Source organism: Carassius carassius, chromosome 37 (assembly GCF_963082965.1).
Source record: "Carassius carassius chromosome 37, fCarCar2.1, whole genome shotgun sequence".
NCBI lineage: Eukaryota > Metazoa > Chordata > Actinopteri > Cypriniformes > Cyprinidae > Carassius > Carassius carassius.
In genome coordinates, this window is record NC_081791.1 from 18,337,878 (window position 1) to 18,356,660 (window position 18,783).

The 18,783-nt window shown below is 35.9% G+C and overlaps 1 protein-coding gene across 1 annotated transcript in view; it reads right to left on the reverse strand.

Annotated features, from left to right (window-relative positions):
- Positions 1 to 17,719, reverse strand: part of hspg2 (heparan sulfate proteoglycan 2) — a 115,357-nt gene extending 97,638 nt beyond the window's left edge. The window contains exon 1 of the mRNA XM_059527948.1: positions 17,220 to 17,719. Within this exon, the coding sequence (XP_059383931.1) occupies positions 17,220 to 17,294 (75 nt within the window). The 5' untranslated portion in view covers positions 17,295 to 17,719. The remainder of the gene's footprint in view (positions 1 to 17,219) is intronic.
- Between the last annotated feature and the right edge of the window lie 1,064 nt (positions 17,720 to 18,783).

The following is an 18,783-nucleotide window of genomic DNA, read 5'->3' on the forward strand; positions in this document are numbered from 1 at the left end:
GCGAAATGGCGTTACAAGGGCAGGGCACAATCTGGAGGGGGGTGTATGGGTTTGTTCCCCCTCCGCTAGGAGTGGGCAATATATTTTTAGAAATATCATGATTTTATCACAATTCTTTGTCATGTTGGTTTTTCTATTTTACAAGCTGTTTGAGCATTACAGCCAAACAACTGCTCCCCAGGCACTGGAAAAAATAGCTGCCCACTGCTCCGGATGTGTGTTCACGGTGTGTGTGTGTGTTCCCTACTCACTGCTGTGTGTGTGCACTTGGATGTTTTGTTTTTTTTTCAAACAAATTTTTCCTATTATAAAGACAAAGCCTTTTAAGGTAACAAAAAATCTTTGTCATTATTTTATCTTTGTTATTAAAAAATGAGAACAAAGATACACATTATAAATACACATAATATACAAATAAAATAAACCATGTTTAATTTTCAGGTACAATAGGTGCTTTTATCAGGAGCATTAAAAAATGTAAAGAACAAATATAAAAATAAAACACTATATATATATATTTATTTATTTATTGATTCCTATTAAAGCAACTGTATTAAAGTTTTTCATCCAAGAGTATTGAGTGATTTTTCTCTGTGCTTGGCATTTTATTAACATTAAAGGAATAATTCACCCAAAAATTAAAATAGTGTTGTATTTTTTTATACCTTCATGTACTCACTCAAAGGTTGCTTTAAACCTGAATGAGTTTCCTTCTTCTGCTAAACATAAATGCTATTTTGAAGAAGATTTTTAGATTTTCACCAAACAGTTGCTGGTTCACAGTAAGAAAAAAAAATACTATGGAAGTCATTATCAAAGTCAATGTGGACCAGCACCTCTTTAGTTATCCAGATTCTTCAAAATATCGTATTTTGTGTTCAGTACAGGAAATAAATAAATATAGGTTTGGGACAATATGTAAGTGAATAAATAATGACAGAAATAAAATTTTAGGGTGAACTATCCCTTTAATTACAGTTGGCAGCATGTAGCCTACTGTCTCTTTAAGACATGCACGCATTTAATATACAGACATGCATCTGTTTCTTTCAGTTGTTGATTTTCATTATAACCAGTGTTGGGGAGTAACTAGTTACATGTAACGGCGTTACGTAATTTAATTACAAAATAAATGTAACAGTAATCAGTTACAGTTACTAAGAAAAAATGAGTAATTAAATTACAGTTACTTATGAAAATTGTAACGATTACAAAGAGGATTACATTTGAATATTTACACACATCCACATACAGCTTATACTTTCCCAAATTGCACTAAGACATATGGCCCATAATCTCCGAGACGCGGAAAACACATTCGTAGAATCCAGTCATAAAAATGGAATTCAGCCTATAATGACGCAATATGCCACATTTTGGACGAATAAATCAAAAGTAGGTCAGTACACTTGAATCAAAACCCGATATGGACTGATGTCTGTGAATATTAAAACGCAAAAAGACTGAATATGAATCCTGCACGTTCTGCGTGTCTGTGGAAATCAGGCGCTGACTGGACATTGGGAGAACTGGGACTATTCCCGGTGGCCTGGCAGACGATTTGGCCTTCTACTTTAATATTGTTATCGTATAATTGCAGGCCGAATATACTAAAGCGATTATTTCCGAATCCGCCATTCGATAATTAAATCTCTAATAAATCATGAATCGGTTAGTCGTGACTGGCAATGGTTGGGCTCGCGCGCTCTCCGCGCCTCCGCCGAACGGTTTGGATCAGACTCCGAGTAATCAATGCGAGAGAGAGACCGGAGTGAACTGTGTAAGCGCACAGCTGGAGCAGAGAAGCGACACTTCTGTTCAGGGTTTCAGGTGCAGGTCAGTTTCATCTGTAAATATGCTAATGTAGTTTTGTCTTTGTTTACTTAGTCAAGCAGCAGCACACTGCTCGCAATCACACAAAATACTGTATAAACGACGTCATTATTATCTTTTGTAATGTTACAGTAGTAAGTTAGCAGACAAATCATCATATTTTATCATAGGTTTAGGGGGAGCTAGTGGATACAAAAACACAACCCTTAGGAAAATTAATATAGTCTATGGTATGGCACTAACCGTGGTTTAATTATGGAATTTGTAGTAAAAATAAATATGGTAATTCATTTGCCAAAAAAACAAAATTGCACTTACAAAACATGGTAAAAGTCAAATAAAAATCTTCAGTATTAAAGTCATGAGAGGATGGATGGATAATGGAAGTGAAGGTGCAGTTCAAGGAGAGAACTCTTAACTACGTTGCAAGTCCCCCAACCTAAGGATTCAAATCTTTTTCATGTCAGGTCCAAAAAAAAAAAAAGGGTTGTCCATGTTTCAGAATGGGTTGTGGGTGTATGAGTGTGAGATTTCCCAGCCTATTTTTTTCCCCAGTCCGCCCCTCATGGAAATTAATCTCTAGAACAGTCACTTCATGAGCATTTTTTACTTATTTTGAGAAACTATCATCATATCATATACAAAGAGACAGCAGTGTTTCAAAAAGACACCAATGTTTCAGGAGTTTAGTACACAAAATAGTACACATGCTTATTAGATAACCGTATTTGAGTTGATGTATATGCTTTTATTTTTTTATTAACTATTTTTCTCCAAACCATTGTTAGATGCAGTTAGATGCCTGTAGTTATGCAAAGATTTGGTTTCAAAAACAGTATCTATAAACTATTTATTTTGATTTTAAATCTGCTTTGAACTTCAGATCAATCTCTAAGTAAAGTCTGATTGTGTGGTGGATGTGTTCAAATGTGATCATCTTAATTTAAGTGATGAAGGATGGTGAAAGTCTGACAGTATTGAGCACTACTGTAAGGTTAAACCTGCATGGTGTAAAATGGTTGAAGATGATTAACAGTTGCAAATAAACATTCATTAGAAATTTATAAAAGTAATCAAAATGTACTCAAAAGTAATTAGTTACATTACTTTATTAAAGTAATTAAAAAAGTTACACTACTATTACATTTTAAATAGGGTAACTTGTAATCTGTAACCTATTACATTTCCAAAGTAACCTTCCCAACACTGATTATAACCAACTGAGTCTATACATAAACCTTGTGTGTTTTGAGAGTATTAGCAAAAAACATAACTTAATTCAGTAATCAGGCACAGTTTGATGGGCTTTTTCATTTCTGTGTGCAAGCTTTTGAGTGTGCTCAGAAAAACTGCACGTCAGAACAGCACACAAATTAAACTTTTAAATAACCGGTAAGGATGTAAAGCGAGTGCAAAAAAAAATAACTTTTGTGAATAAGTGCAGTGTCCCATGAGAGTAACTCTAGCGCTGAGTTAACGCTGATGTTAATGTATGTTGCAGTATATTGATTCGGCAGAGCCCGAACTGCAGCTGATAGAATGAGCGCTGTAGCACAATACAATGATATTTCTTCAAAGACAGATTGTGGAGATATTTTTATCATCCACGCCACTGACCTTAAGGATAAATTTTTTCTCCTGATCACATTTACAGCTTCCAGATGACCATCAAAAAGAAAAGAGTTGTTCATGTTTTAAACAAAAAAGGATATATAACAAAAATGACTAACTCTTTTAAATTAAAAGTCCCCCTTTTGAAATATACGTAGCCTTTTTGAAATATACTTAGCCTCTATAGCAAGGAGATGATTCTGAAGACAGTAACTGAGAGGATGAAATTGTAGTTTTGGCGTTTATGTGTGGGTGGAGACAAAATTGCACTAGGCCAGTTTAGTCTGAAAACCACAAAAATTTGTTCAAACCAAGAACAGTTTAGTATGAGCATGATACTGCTGCTCTTTTTCAAGTCATCTATGCCCACAAGACATGGGTCATCGGTCTACTTTTAGCAATGAGTCAAATGTCACATGAATCAATTTTTCTAAAAAAAAAAAAAAAAAAAAAAAAAAAAAAAATTTTATGATTTGGTGATTTAAATCTGGCAAAGCACTTAAACACACAGGATTCACATTCCTCCTTTATCAGACAATAGCTTAGGTTTCTTTCCCACTGTTCATGCCAGCATTCATCACACTTGCGAGTATGTCTAAAACACTGTAAACTTTGATCATACAGCAGCCTAAAGCAGTTGTAATGGATATAGAAAGGGATATATATATATATATATATATATATATATATATATATATATATATATATATATATTAGAACAGGTTAATAAAGTGAGCAAAGGCACACCATCAGCTACTCCCTTGCCATTGGATAGGAGCACACAGTTGAAGGCCTGTGGTATCTGCACCAATCATAATGTGCCTTACCCAAACCTAGTGGTCTGCAAAAACAGGTTGGAGAGTGGGATCATACTTTTTCCATTAGATGACTTTGGCATGAAATATGCAGCCTGAAACCATCAGTGGCAAAGTTCCTACATGGAAAACATTGCAGCAAAGCACTGAAACTTCTGGTCATGGAAATATAAATGTGAGATGAGAAGTTTGCAGTGTGGGATGTTGTTTTGGCACCATCAAGAGCAGGTGGCTCCCTAGTAATTTCATCATTTCCAGTTTGAACATGTTTGCTCTTATAGTTTGGTACCAGGTATGCTTGATACTGATCTGAACATGTGGCTGCAAACGCAAGGATCACTTGAACCAACCAATTTCTTTTCAATTGAAATACATTATAAAAGCAGTAAGGAAATATTGGGCAGGACTTTGATATAATTCTGAAGGGGAATAACTAGATACATTGGGAGAGAGCACAAAAAGAAGTGAAGAGCTGAAGAAACACAAACAGTGGAATCAAAAGTCCACAAATGATATCATTAGTTTTACTGAAAAAGAAAAATTGACTGAAAAGCTTAATTTAAAAAAAATGTATATTATATATATATATATATATATATATTTTTTTTTTTTTTTCCATTTCAAAATATTCGAAAAATATTAATGCATCGTTTTTCTTTCTGGAGCATCAGTGAGCATTTGAGCCTTCTGTGATAGTTGCATATGAGTCCCTCAGTTGTTGTCAGTGTGAAAAGATGGATCTCAAAATCATACAGTCATTGTTGGAAGGGGTTCAAGTACACAAAAATACTGGAAAACCAAACAATTTGTGGGACCTGAAGGATTTTTTTGATGGACAGCAGGCAGTTTAACTATTCAGGACAAACAAGGGACTCATGTACAACTATCACTAAACAAAAAAAAATGGAAAAGAAAAAAAAACAGCTGTGGATCATTCAGGTAACAAGACAGTATTAAGAATCAAGGGGATGTAAACTTTTAAACTGGAATGTTTATAAATTCAACTATTATTTTTCTCTTGTGGACTATATGTAAACATCCTTTATGTGAAATATCTTATTCAGGTCAGTAAATAAACAATAACATACATTTTGTATGATCCCTTTTATTTTGGTAAAGTAATTAACAAACTTAAACTTTTGACCTTAACTAATATATATTCTGTATTCTATCTACAGAGCCCTCCCTAAGTACTAGAACAGTAAATACAAAATCGCTCTGTTTGCTGTGAAGTCAAGAAATCTTTAACTGTGATTAAAAGATGATTATGAGACAAGATTAGAGTTTCAAATTGTCACATTTTATCATTGGGTGTTTCAACACACATTTTCCCAACTAAGAAGATCAGCACTTTTAGAGTTTCATCCCCCATAAATGAGCATAAATATTGGTGACTTTATAGCTGACTTCAAGAGAAAAGCAAGCAATCTAATCCTAAAAGAGGAAGTCAACTAAAAACAAAGGGCATGGAGAAATCAAGAGTTTGGAAATCACCTGCGTCGTCTGAGAAAAACAGCAGTAGTTGATGACAGACAAATCATAAAAGCTCAGCTGTGAAACAGAACCATAAAATACGTGTCTGTGAAATCACCAACAACCTCCAGAAAGCTGGGGTGATGCTAGGGCTGGACGATTATGGCCTAAAATCAAAACCTCGATTAACTGAACATTTTACCTCGATTACGATTAATGAACGATTAATTTGTTTCTTTTTTTTTTTTTTTTTGCCCTCATAGTTCACTGACAAGGTTTGTACTGTAAATATGATTGACTATCAGCAGTTATTTTATCTATGTTCGTAACATTTGTTACTAGGGTTGGGTATTGTTTGAATTTTATTGATTCCGATTCTTATCGATTCCTAGTTTAGATTCCAATAAGATAAAAAATCCAATATAAAAAAAATTAAGTCAAACATTTAGATGTCAAACATTTTTACAAAGCATTCTGTTGCAGCTGAATAACATGAGCAAAAATCAGCAGCCTAAAAAACTCTGCAAGAGGAATTTTGCCTGTGATTAAAAAAAAATACCATAGCAAAAACAACTAGATTAATATAAATTTCAAATATTAAAATGTTAAAGACAAGTAATCAGATAGGTCAGTAATAAGAAAGGAACAAACAAATCAATAAGCAATATCCTAAATAAATACAACTAAACTAAATTTCAGGTACGGAAACTGTAATTAAAAGTTTAAAAACACTGCATAGTTTTCCTTTTATAAATAAAATAAAGATTAATCAAGTAAAGTTATTAAATATATTCAGTCAAGATCAGTGAATGATTTTCTTTTGTTCTTTGATTAACATTAATGCAGGCAGCGCGTTCATTAGGCTGCACATGTGTGTTTTCTTTCTCATCTGTTTACGTTCACGTTTTAGCATGGTGGAAGTGGTGTCATGGCTGTCAGGCCCTCTCAATTTTAATGATGACTCAACGTAGCAGAATGAGTTTAGAAAGGTACAAAACCATAACTTGGCTACCAATACTGAAGAAAATTCCAACAGACTAATCAGAGAGTGCTTCATTTTGCATCAGGACAATGACCCAAAACAACCTGCATGTTCAGTCAATGAGTTTTTCAGAGTAAAGACATGTAAAGTCTTACATTGTCCAAATCAATCTCCAGATTTAAATCCGACTGAACATGAATTTTACCAGTTGAAGAGGAGTAAAGGCAGAAACTCCCCAAAACAAGGAACAGTTAAAAGAAACTGATAAATGACTAAATGAGCATGTGTGTGTGTGTGTGTGTGTGTATGTATATGTATATATGTATACATACATACATACATACATAAATATACATATACACACATATATATATATATATATATATACATACATATATACATACATATATACATACATATATACATACATATATATATTTATATTAGGGCTGCATGATATTGGGAAAAAATGACATTGCAATATTTTATTTTTCTGCGATATATATTGCGATATGAAATCTAATCAAATTTTTTCTTACAAACAAAAAAGGGGGTGAGCAGACTTACATTCTCATTTTAATGATTTAAACATCGACACCATCATGTCAATTGATTAATATGCGCGAGGGAGAGAGAGCAAGACAGCGCTCGTGTTGTTTGAAGACGGTGAGCGTGCGGCCGGGGCTCACTCACTCGCTCTCTCTCGCGCAAATAGTACATAGCCCAAATTATTTCTCACCTATTTTACATAATTTTAAACAGTGTTCATTTGCACAATATAAATTGAAACAGAAAAAAAACCGAATGTGAATTTTGGAACCCAATGTATAATATAGGACAGAATTTGTGGGAGGGAAATCTTAGATTGTCTTTGTGTGCATCTATGGTACAGGAAAGACTCACAGGAAAGCCTGAGTAAACTTTGTTATTGGAAAGGGGATTCTGCCTCTCATAGATAATTTTGCATTTAATTTCCCTGGCAGGATGATGAATCAGCAACTTGGCAATAGAGATTCACTGTTGACCCTAAAATCAATGCACTGCCACTTTTGGCCATGCAGATATCCTCTACTGGAAGAGAGATGCAGATTTCCTCTCTTATCATTCAGCACACATTGAAAGCAACCAAGGACTGTAAAGTCATTCACAGAGGCCTTGTGTTAAATGTTAATTGCCAGTCTGCCACATGAAATACAAATGTCATATTGCCAGCAAGAATTTAGTCAGGTAAAATTTTACTTTGTTCGGCCTTATCCTCACCCATAAGCCAACGCAAGAATTACCTCACATCTTGACTCTCTCATCTGAATGACAAAGAGAAGCTCTGCTTGCCAACAGCCAAGGGCCAGAAGTGCCCGGCTCCTGTAGAGGAGCTGTTGACATGCTAATGTACAATCAGCCTCCTGGGTGGCTCACCTAGATTTATCTGTGGCCTCTTCGGTTGAACCCAGCAGGCAGAGTGGTGTAGAGAAGGTGGCAGATATGCTGAATAGTGGTCCGAATGCTCAAAGGGGCCAATCACAGCACAGCAAACTGACAGACCCTGGCTACCACTTCAAAAGAAAGTATATTACCATCAGTGCACTCAATCACTGTATCCAGGGGACACTAGGTCAGTGGCTCTTGTTAAAATGTCACTTAGATGCAGCTATACACATTTGTTTTGGTTAAACACTACAAAGCAAGTCTTTGTGGCCTTTTATGTTCACCAAACACCAGACATAATAAAGATGGGATTTACCTTTCTGGTCCTTTTTTTGTAAATTGACAAAAGCAGCGTTCACAAAATCAAATGCACCATCATCTGTCTTCTCATTTTTATTTTCCTTTTCCTGTGACATACAGTGACCTGAGGGAATTTTTTTTTTCTTTCTCAGCATGATCTTAGAACTCAAATCCTATGGGGGTTTGCAGGAGGCATGGAAAAAGTAGCGCATTTCTTTCTGGGGCAAGCTGAGGCTTGTCGTAGATTAATGGAAGAAGAGGTCTCTGTGGAGAACTCCATTCACACGCTGTTTTTACAAGATCGAGTGAGACACTCTTTACAACCTCATCTTACCATAAATATCCAGCAAGCACTGAAAAAAGTCACCTATGATGACATGTACTGAGTGATACAATGCATGTAGATGGCAGTACTTATTGCATGTATAAGGTAGACATACTGTAGACTTGTTACTCATAAAATAAAAAATTGAGTATAGACCAATATTAGAATTCTATGGCGCTTTTCCACTGCGTGGTACGCCTCTGCACGTCTCCACATAGTTTACATTTCCACTGCAGTTCAGTACCACCTTAAGCCGCATTCAGACTGCACGATTTTAGCCCAGTTTTTGGCTCGCCGACAGGTTTTGAGAAATTGACGACAAATGCCCGAAATCACAGGCAAATCGGTGCTCAATCAAACAGTGTGAATGAGCAAAGATGCGATCTGAGAGAATCGCCGACAAGTCACCGATGCCCGATATTTGGCATGCTAAATATCTGGACCTGTCAGCGATTCAAAATCATGCTGTCTGAAAAGTGTTCTGACTGAAAACTACATCGCCGATGACCAACAGCCAATGAGAGAGCAAGATACAGAGCAGCAGGGAGTTCAGGGAGGAGTTATAGACCACAATATCAGCAAGCATGATATAATAAGAACACACAATCCTTGTTCCTCGCGTCTCCCCAACCATTTCCTCCTCCATAATCTTCTGTTCTTTTTCTTGTTTTCGCTGCAAATCAGCGCACAGGCAATTCTTACTGCAAGCTTCTTGCGGGCTACCATTGTTAATAATAATCCCAGTCTCACTAGAGAACTCCAGTCTTGCACGTGGGATATCGGGTTGTTTTCTTGTCACATCTCACGTGTGTTTGATTGTGAAAAGTAGTTTGCGTGCCAGACAGAGTTGTCGGCGATTCTTCCTATTGTAAAGTCATGCAGTGTGAAACCTTCTGTCACCGATCCATCGTGCAGTGTGAACACAGCAGCGACTGAATGCTGGACAAGATAGTCTGCAGTGTGAAAAGAACAGTGACCCGACTACTTTGAAAATCGTGCAGTCTGAACTCGGCTTTAGAAGGGGTGGGATTATTCACATGTTGTTATAGTTGCGCCGCCTCTACTGCCAGGACTCCTAAAAAAAAAATCATTCATTGTCGCCCCATCAAGCTTTTGCTGGATCTAGTCCTCTGCTATCAACGAGAGGAATGTCTGTACTTCCCAACAGACAACAAAACTTTTTGGTTGTTAAAAAAAAGGTGTGCTTGTTCAAAACAGTTGAGTTCTATCTTTCGATGGCTGTGCTGATTTAAATCTAGCAATTCTTATGTGTTTGTGTCGAAGGTTCAGTGACGCAGGTAGTGACGAATCTCTCTGGCCAATCCGTGATCAGCAGAGTCTACGTCACGTTTTGGCAATGGTACGGTTCACTTGGAACCTCAACCGAGGTGGTACTAAAAAAAGTACCAGGTACTGCCCCAAGTGGAAAAGCCCCCAAAAGTGAACTGTACCAGGCCGTACCATGCAGTGGAAAACCACCACTAGATGCAGTAAATTGATAATTCTTTTAATGTTATGACTGAAAGCTTATAAATATAGCATTTAAAATAATTAACAGTAGTTGTTTTTTTTCTACTAGTGAATTTAGGCATCAAAACTTTATAATGTACTGAATGGATATTCATTTTGATATCTGCTAAAGATTACACACAATACTTTTATTAAAAATTAACTCAGTGTTAGATGTATGCAAAGGCCATTTTAAAATAAAACAAATAGTAGAAATGTAAATGAGCACAAACAATTAATTTAAAATAAAATAACAACAAAAAAAATATCATTTTGAAGTATCATTCGATAACTAATATGGTGGATTTTATTGAGATAATTAGGATGGATGGATGTGCCCCTCTGGACTGTTCTCCAAAAGCAGCATGGTAAAATGTGACAAAGGATTAAGAAAAGAGCTTAAATTTGTAGGGGTCAGATTAAGGGCACATCTTATGAAGCATCAAGCGGCACAATGAGTATGAACACTCATGTCTGCACTTGCAAGGGTTACAATCAGCTGAGCTGCAGCTGTGTTTGGAGTCTGCCTACTGCTCTATCACAGACAGCTGGCAAATAAAAGATAAAGATTTCAACAGTGATGTACCACAGGTTACCTGCAGATGAAGCGTATCAGAGGGACGAATTGATGTGTGTACGATCACAAATACGGGTGGGAACAATCCTCTGCAAACTGTATTCAAAAGACCAACATTTTGTGTGTACATTCAAAACGAAGCATGTATTATAAAATAAAATACAAAACAATACTCTAAGGCGGTATTTCCAAAAGTCAAGTCAATACATCAGCACTTAAATATGCGGTTCTAACCACTTTGACCTCAATGCAAACCACAGTCACAGTTCACAACAGCAAATAACAGCAGCAGGCTGTTTTCCACATGTGCCAATACGTTTACATCCAGCAAGATCGATAAAAAAACCACAGCATTTACAACAAGAGCCAAAAGATGATCTATACCAAACTAAGATATTGAAAATTTACTTTTTTTCCCCCCATAATGTGACATACGATACATCCAAGTGTAACGGATCACTGAAAAAGAAAAGACAAATAAGCGACTTCATTCTGTACATCTTTTTTTTTTTTTTTTTTTGCTGAATTTTTTGTTTGTTTGTTGTTAAAGATTTTACCTTCCATGTTTGCCTTAAACTCAGAAAGTAAATAATTGGAACCAGCAACCACAAGGTTATGGGTTCGATTCCCAAAGAGTGCATTCACTGATAAACTGGATCAATTAAATGCAACATTAATCATTTTGGATAAAAGGTTCTGCCAAATGCACAGAAATGTAATCCAAGAGTTATATACAGGTGCTGGTCATATAATTAGAATATCATCAAAAAGTTTATTTCATTAATTCCATTCAAAAAGTGAAACTTGTATATTATATTCATTCATTACACACAGACTGATATATTTCAAATGTTTATTTCTTTTAATTTTGATGATTATAACTCCCAAATTCAGTATCTCAGAAAATTAGAATATTGTGAAAAGGTTCAATATTGAAGACACCTGGTGCCACACTCTAATCAGCTAATTAACTCAAAACACCTGCAAAGGCCTTCAAATGGTCTCTCAGTCTAGTTCTGTAGGCTACACAATCATCGGGGACCAGGTAACATTGCCGGGTTCAATCCCGGGACGAGCGCTGTGTGAACAAAAGCCAGATCTAATGCAGTGTCGTAGTGATGATGCACGTTATCGCGTGACTCTTTTACCGGCTGTTTTTAATTTCAATTTCTTTATTGGTTTTTCTGCTGGGAACATCAAGTCAACGTATAATAACAATGATTTTACAAAATAATCGTTCCACACAGTAATACCCCAATAAAACCCTCCCTCAAGTAAACAACCCACAGCCTCCAAAAAAAAAACAACAACAGCAAATTACATAAATAATAATAATTAAAAAATAATAATAATAACCAAAAAAAAAAATGAAAAAAAAATAATATTGATATCTTAAAGCATTTTAAAAAATAAAATAAATTATCAGGAGATGCTCAGCTTAAGTGTCTTGAGAATTAGCTAGTAAATACTCTAAAAAGGGGCGCCACAGTTTATTAAAGGTCCTTAAAGATCCAGTCTGTGACAGTCTGATCTTTTCCAATTTAATGCAGGTGAACACTTCTTTCAGCCATGAATCAAAAGAAGGGGGTGAGGCATGTTTCCACTTCAGGAGTATGAGACGTCTTGCTAGCAAAGTGGTAAAGGCTAGAGCCTTTTGAACCGTTACAGAAAGGTTAAGTTCAACGGCCATCCCAAAGATGGCTAGAAGAGGATTTAGGTCAAGATCTATGGCAAAGGCTTCTCTCAGAATTTTGAATATTTTAGTCCAATAATCATATAATTTAGGGCATCCCCACAGCATATGAATGAGATCTGCTGGTGATTGCTTGCACCTATTACATGCATCACTGACAGACGGGTATATTTTAGCAAGTTTAGCATTTGTGTAGTAAACCCTATGTAAAATCTTACACTGTATCAGGCCATGTCTTGCACTTATAGATGACGTGTGTATGAGAGCAAGAATGCGCTCCCAATGTTCATCAGAGATTCCAAATCCCAAGTCTCCCTCCCATGCCGCTCTGGTCCTGCTTGTAGTGTCTGGATTATTATTGTGAATCAAATTATAAATTACAGAAATACAGTGTTTTGAATGTGGTTCAAGCTTTAAGAAGTCATCCAATGGCGATACAGGAGGGCGATTCGGAAAGTGAGGGAATAGTTTTTGCACAAAATGCCTGACTTGAAAGAAACTAAATAAGTGGGAATTAGGTAAGTCAAATCTTTTGGAAAGGTTATTAAAGGACGAGAAAACTCCACACTCATAGAGATCATCAATGGTCCTTATGCCTTTATCAAACCATATTCGAAACGCCTCATCCATATTAGAGGGTGCAAAACTGTGGTTTTTAATTATCGGAGAGAGTGTACCGGCTGTTTTGAAGGAAGATCAACATTCGCAACAACAAAAAATATGTGCAAACTGTAATGAAGCAGAGATCAGTTAGCTCCTCACTTTCCGTGCTGACGTTGAGATCATTCACCAGCTTCAGTGAAAGTATAACGTGCCTAACATTTTTGACTCGTACATTACATGTCATGCCCTGATGTCACGTGTGGTTACGGGATCTTTACGGGTTGTGTGTGAAAGCACGCACATATCCCGGGTAATCACTGGCAGTGGCACTTTACCCGTGTATTTGCCGGAATCGCAGTGTGAAAGGGGCTCAAAAAATGACCATTGACTCCTTGCACAAGGAGGGCAAGACACAAAAGGTCATTGCAAAAGAGACTGGCTGTTCACAGAGCTCATTGTCCAAGCACATTAATAGAGAGGCGAAGGGAAGGAAAAGATGTGGTAGAAAAAAGTGTCCAAGCAATAGGGATAACTAAGTATTGAATGCTGTACATGTTCATACTTTTCAGTTGACCAAGATTTCTAAAAATCCTTTCTTTGTATTGGTCTTAAGTAATATTCTAATTTTCTGAGATACTGAATTTGGGATTTTCCTTAGTTGTCAGTTATAATCATCAAAATGAAAAGAAATAAACATTTGTAATGAATGAATGTAATAAACAAGTTTCACTTTTTGAATGGAATTAGTAAAATAAACTTTTTGATGATATTCTAATTATATGACCAGCACCTGTATAAGAGGTCTTAGATTACACTACACTCCTAAAAAATAGAGGTTCTTTATTGGCACCAATAGTTCCACGGAACTTAACATTGTGCAAAAGGCTCTTTATAGTACAACAAGAGTATTCAAAGTATAATAATCTTCTGGTTATTAAAATGTTCTTCACAATAAGGAGTAAAATGGTTCTTTTAAGAAGTCTTCACGTTTGGGGAATCCAGAATGGTTCTTCTATGGCTTCGTTGCGCATACCTCACTTGAGAACATTTATTTTTAATAGCGTAGTATACTTTTTTTCTGCAATAAATTCAAGTACCTAGCATTTACTGAATGTAACAGACCATATTAGGTTGCCATACAGCTCACAAATACAGCTCACAAACAAGATACATAAAAAAGCACACTGAGACCATTAATAATCTCCTGTCCTCAAAATCTCATTGAACATGGGCCCAGTTATCCCAGCGCTGTGCGCTAGATTCCTCTGCGCTTACTTGGAAGACCACGTGGGTGTTAAATTGACCAGGATGGCTGGACTATATCTAGATATTGCATAAGATACAGTAAATGTGGGCATACTAGGGAGGCCAAGATGGTGAAAGACACAACAGAAATGTGCTTGTAACTACGGTATGGAGCAGTAAACCCAATATACCCACAGGAATCTAGGCCTACCTTAAAATCCACCCCAGATGAAGTCAGGGTACACTTGTGACTCTTTATTCAGAGAGACATCTCAAAATAAAATAGCATGTCTTAACACTAGATATCATGGGACAAAGCTCCAACACTTAAAAGGCTTTGTAGAGTCGAAAACAGAGCTAATAATAACAAATGACCTACTTTTAAAGGGATGTTCCAGAGAAAAATAAAAGTTCTGTCATCATTTATTCACCCTCATGTGATTTTAATAAACAAAAAGATAAGGAAGAACAGTTTTTGTCCATATAATCAAAGTCAGTAAGGTCCAAAATTATACTAGACCCCATTGACTTTCATTGTATTGACAAAATAAAACAAGGAAAACATTTTCAAAATATCTTCTTTTGTGTTCCTCAAAAGAGAAACATCATACACGTTAGAAATAACATGTTAATTATGACAATCATTTTTTTTTACTATTCCTTTAAATGATTGGTATAAGTCAAATTTATGATAAAAACCAATCCCAACTAACAAAAAAAACAGATTTGCTTAAGTGAACTGAAACTTTGTTAATCGACAACTGCAGGTCTACACCTCTCAAAAGAGTTTTTTGTTTCATTTCAAATAAAGGTCAAACAACCTAAAAGCAAAAAGACAGTGGGCGTAAACCCACTTGCAACCCTTCTTTATCATCATACAATACTTCAATGACATCACAAGTAGCCAGTTTAACCCAAAAATTACATGTGTCAATAAATAGCAAAGAATTTTCTCTCAATTACCATGTCATTGACAGTTAACAGCAGGGAGGGAGCACTTGATTGCGTCAGTAAACTAAAAGGTAATAAAGTGCTTTTATTGGGGTTTTGTCAATGCTGATTGATACTTATGACCCTGAAATTCCAGTAGGACACCAGGGATGCCGGTGGCAACTGAAGCCCTAAGTGTTCAACTGAATGAAATGAACTCTTTGTCAAATCTTAGGCAGGCTTGTAATGGAAAAAACACATGGCACTGCTTCCATTTAATTCAATTATATTGCAATTGACTCTGTCCCTGGGACAAAGCAGCGAGGATCTCAAATTACCAAAGGCGATTGGGCCCCTGCCATACATTAGTAAACTAAGAGAGGCTTATGTTCACTAGTGTCTGAATGATAAGAGAGGGATTATACATGATATGCAGGATGAACACAAGCCGATTTAAAGAATCTCGAGTTATACATGACAGGACTTTCCGTTAGCATGTGATGCAGAGGATGTTTGAAGGATTTCAACATCAAAGGCTTTCCAAGGCATCACTAGTTTGAGCTAACTAGTTAAACTAACTCCAAAAGTAAAGGAGGGGGTAAATGACTGTACAACCTATTTATAATCTCTCCCCTAAAAAAAAAGGTGGTTTATGGTAGTTTACGATCAGTGAAAGTAAATTTTATATGCTTTACAAGGAACAGATCAACAATAGCTTAGTGTATAGTTCAACTTTAAGCAAAATAGTGCAGTATTACAAAAGCTGATTTACTTTCCACTTTGTGGTGTTAAAGTAATTTCACATGCTATTCCAACGGATCAATTCCAGTCAGTAACTCTCCACCTACATGTGCAATAAAGTTCAAATGAATCTACCAGTACAGTATTACAGGTACCAAGAAAGATGAGATGTAGGTATTTGTTTTTCACATTAACTTTCATACTTTCTCATCAGATTGGCTGCTTTGCCTCATTGAGACACTGTTCATTTTAATCACAATTTACTTTATCAAACTGCTGCTGTAACACACAATGTATAATAAAGCAAGAATTCAAAGACCGTTTTCACAAGGCTGTCAATTTCTTTGCAAGTACCTTACACAAACATTGAGGGTCAATAAGCAAGTCTTTCCAGAAGTTGTGCTTTTATGTGATTTATGAAAAGCATAGGAGAAAAATGCAGTCATGACAACATGAAAAAGGAAGCAATCACAGAATAGAGTTAGTTTATGCCACCCATAATCTAATCAAGATAACCCGCTTCCTTTTTCACTTGCAACTCTAATAATAATAATAATAATATTAATAATAGTAATAAATAAATAAATAAATATATATAGACTATGCAACTATTACATAACACATATATGAAATATATTAATGTGCATGACTGGATATGCAATATGACATTACAGAATTAGCAGCAGTATCTTACAGGATTTATACAATGTATACAACATCAATAATAGGGGTTTAAATTAGGAAGCCATGACTTTTTATAAGTAGCATAGGTGTGGAATGAAAGTGCTCTAAATCAATCAGTGTCAAAGAAATAAAGTTAATCAAGTATACAGACATGCAAGACGCCAGTGAGACCAACTATGAATAGCTCGTTTCTATGGTTAAAATTAGACCAGGACTAGAACACACATGCAACCCTTGAGTCGAGCTTTAGTTATGCGTGTGAGATCAATGCAACGCAACATAACGTTCACATACAATACGCGATTTACTAAACGCTGCAAAAAAAGTGAAAAGAAGTGAAAATTGATTATATAACGACGCAAAGTTTTGCAAAGTAACTTTGTGCGTGAATTTACATTGATATAGTTACCTGATACAAAATGGCAAGGCAGTGTGATATCAAAAGTGTATAAAAATACAAATGAATCACTTACATTAAACAGATGCGAAGTAAACATCAAAGGGAGGATAAAAAGAGTGAGTTTACGGGCACGTATTCCCGTTCCCATTTCTGCCAACCCTGTACGACTCCAAACACGCCGCTGGGAAAATCAAAGTCCGTCACTTGAAGCCACTGAAAATTATATTCGCAAAAGTTTGAAGCGTTTCTTCTACAGCAAGGCCGCCGTCACTTCTCCGTCCCACACTTGGTGGGACTTAATTTACCGAAGAAGAAAGAAATCCGTCTGCTGTTGAGTCCTTGTGAGATAACACGAAGGGAAACTGATGGTTGACTTGTGAATATCCGTTTTGTTCTATTGGTCCCACTTTCCTATGGGCAGCAGAAAGTTCAGTATGCACTGCCTTAGCGGATCACTTCAGTGCGATGATGTTTAACTGTTGACGATGACCGTGTCTCAAATCATAGTGAGTTGCCTGGACAGCATATTTGAGGTCTGCTCAGCAGAGGCGAAAAGCCACTCGAAACGATGCACAGAAGTATGTAGCCCAAATATGTTTTCTAGATAGGAAGCTCACTAGAATTTGAGACACAGCCTACCAGCGATTGGCGTAAAAAGGCGGAATGGAATCCCGGGAGCGGGATCTTACAGCTGGACTATACGCCTCTTCCAAGGAGAAATAGGGTACTACATGAATGTTTTCAACAAAATGAATGTTTACACAACATATGTCTTGTACTGTGACTTTAAAAATGTCAAAAAAATGCAAATAAGCTAATTAAAAAATATATGAAATAACCACATTAATCTGCAATGCCTGTTGTGTAATTTTTTTTATTATAAAAATAAGCTATTTAATAAAACACTTCACCTTTGCCAATTCATGCTTGTAACACCCAGGATGAATACAGTTATTTGACATCATATTTTAAAACAACACCAATGTCAATTAATCAGAAAGCATCTCACTTTGAAATATTATTTAAAAAGCAAACCTGAATTTACAGCATTTACAGCAAAATGTCACTTCAGTTGGATTTTGAAAGATGCCGAAACAAACATTAATAAAGGTGATTATTAGAAATAAATGTTTACAAATTCTAATGACAATTAAGGTACTTTGGTAATTGTAATTATTATTATTATTATTATTATTATTATTATTTACCATTATTTGTTTTCTGAAAGTATGGTTGTTTTGTAAAGTCGAAATTATTCCAAAGTTAAAAGTTATCACATTTGATTATGACGCTTGTTCGTGAGCGTAAAGTTTCTATTGTTTGCTGTTCAAATAAATGTGCTCTGGGACTGGGTTAGATCACTTTGTGGCAGTAGCACCACCTAATGACGCAAAACATATGATACTTAACTCTCTGCTGAAGATGTCAATGTTGATTATTTAGAGCTGGATATTTTTATGGTTTGGCCCAAAAATACTTATCTCTGTCAAAAATGTAAACTTGAGTTACATCATATTTGTTCAGTTTACATATTTTCACATTTCTCTTGGCAGACTCTTCAGCAAAGTCTTTAAGATCTAATATAATCCTGGCACAGCTAGCAGAAAATAATACTGACCTCCTTTTACTGAAAGAAA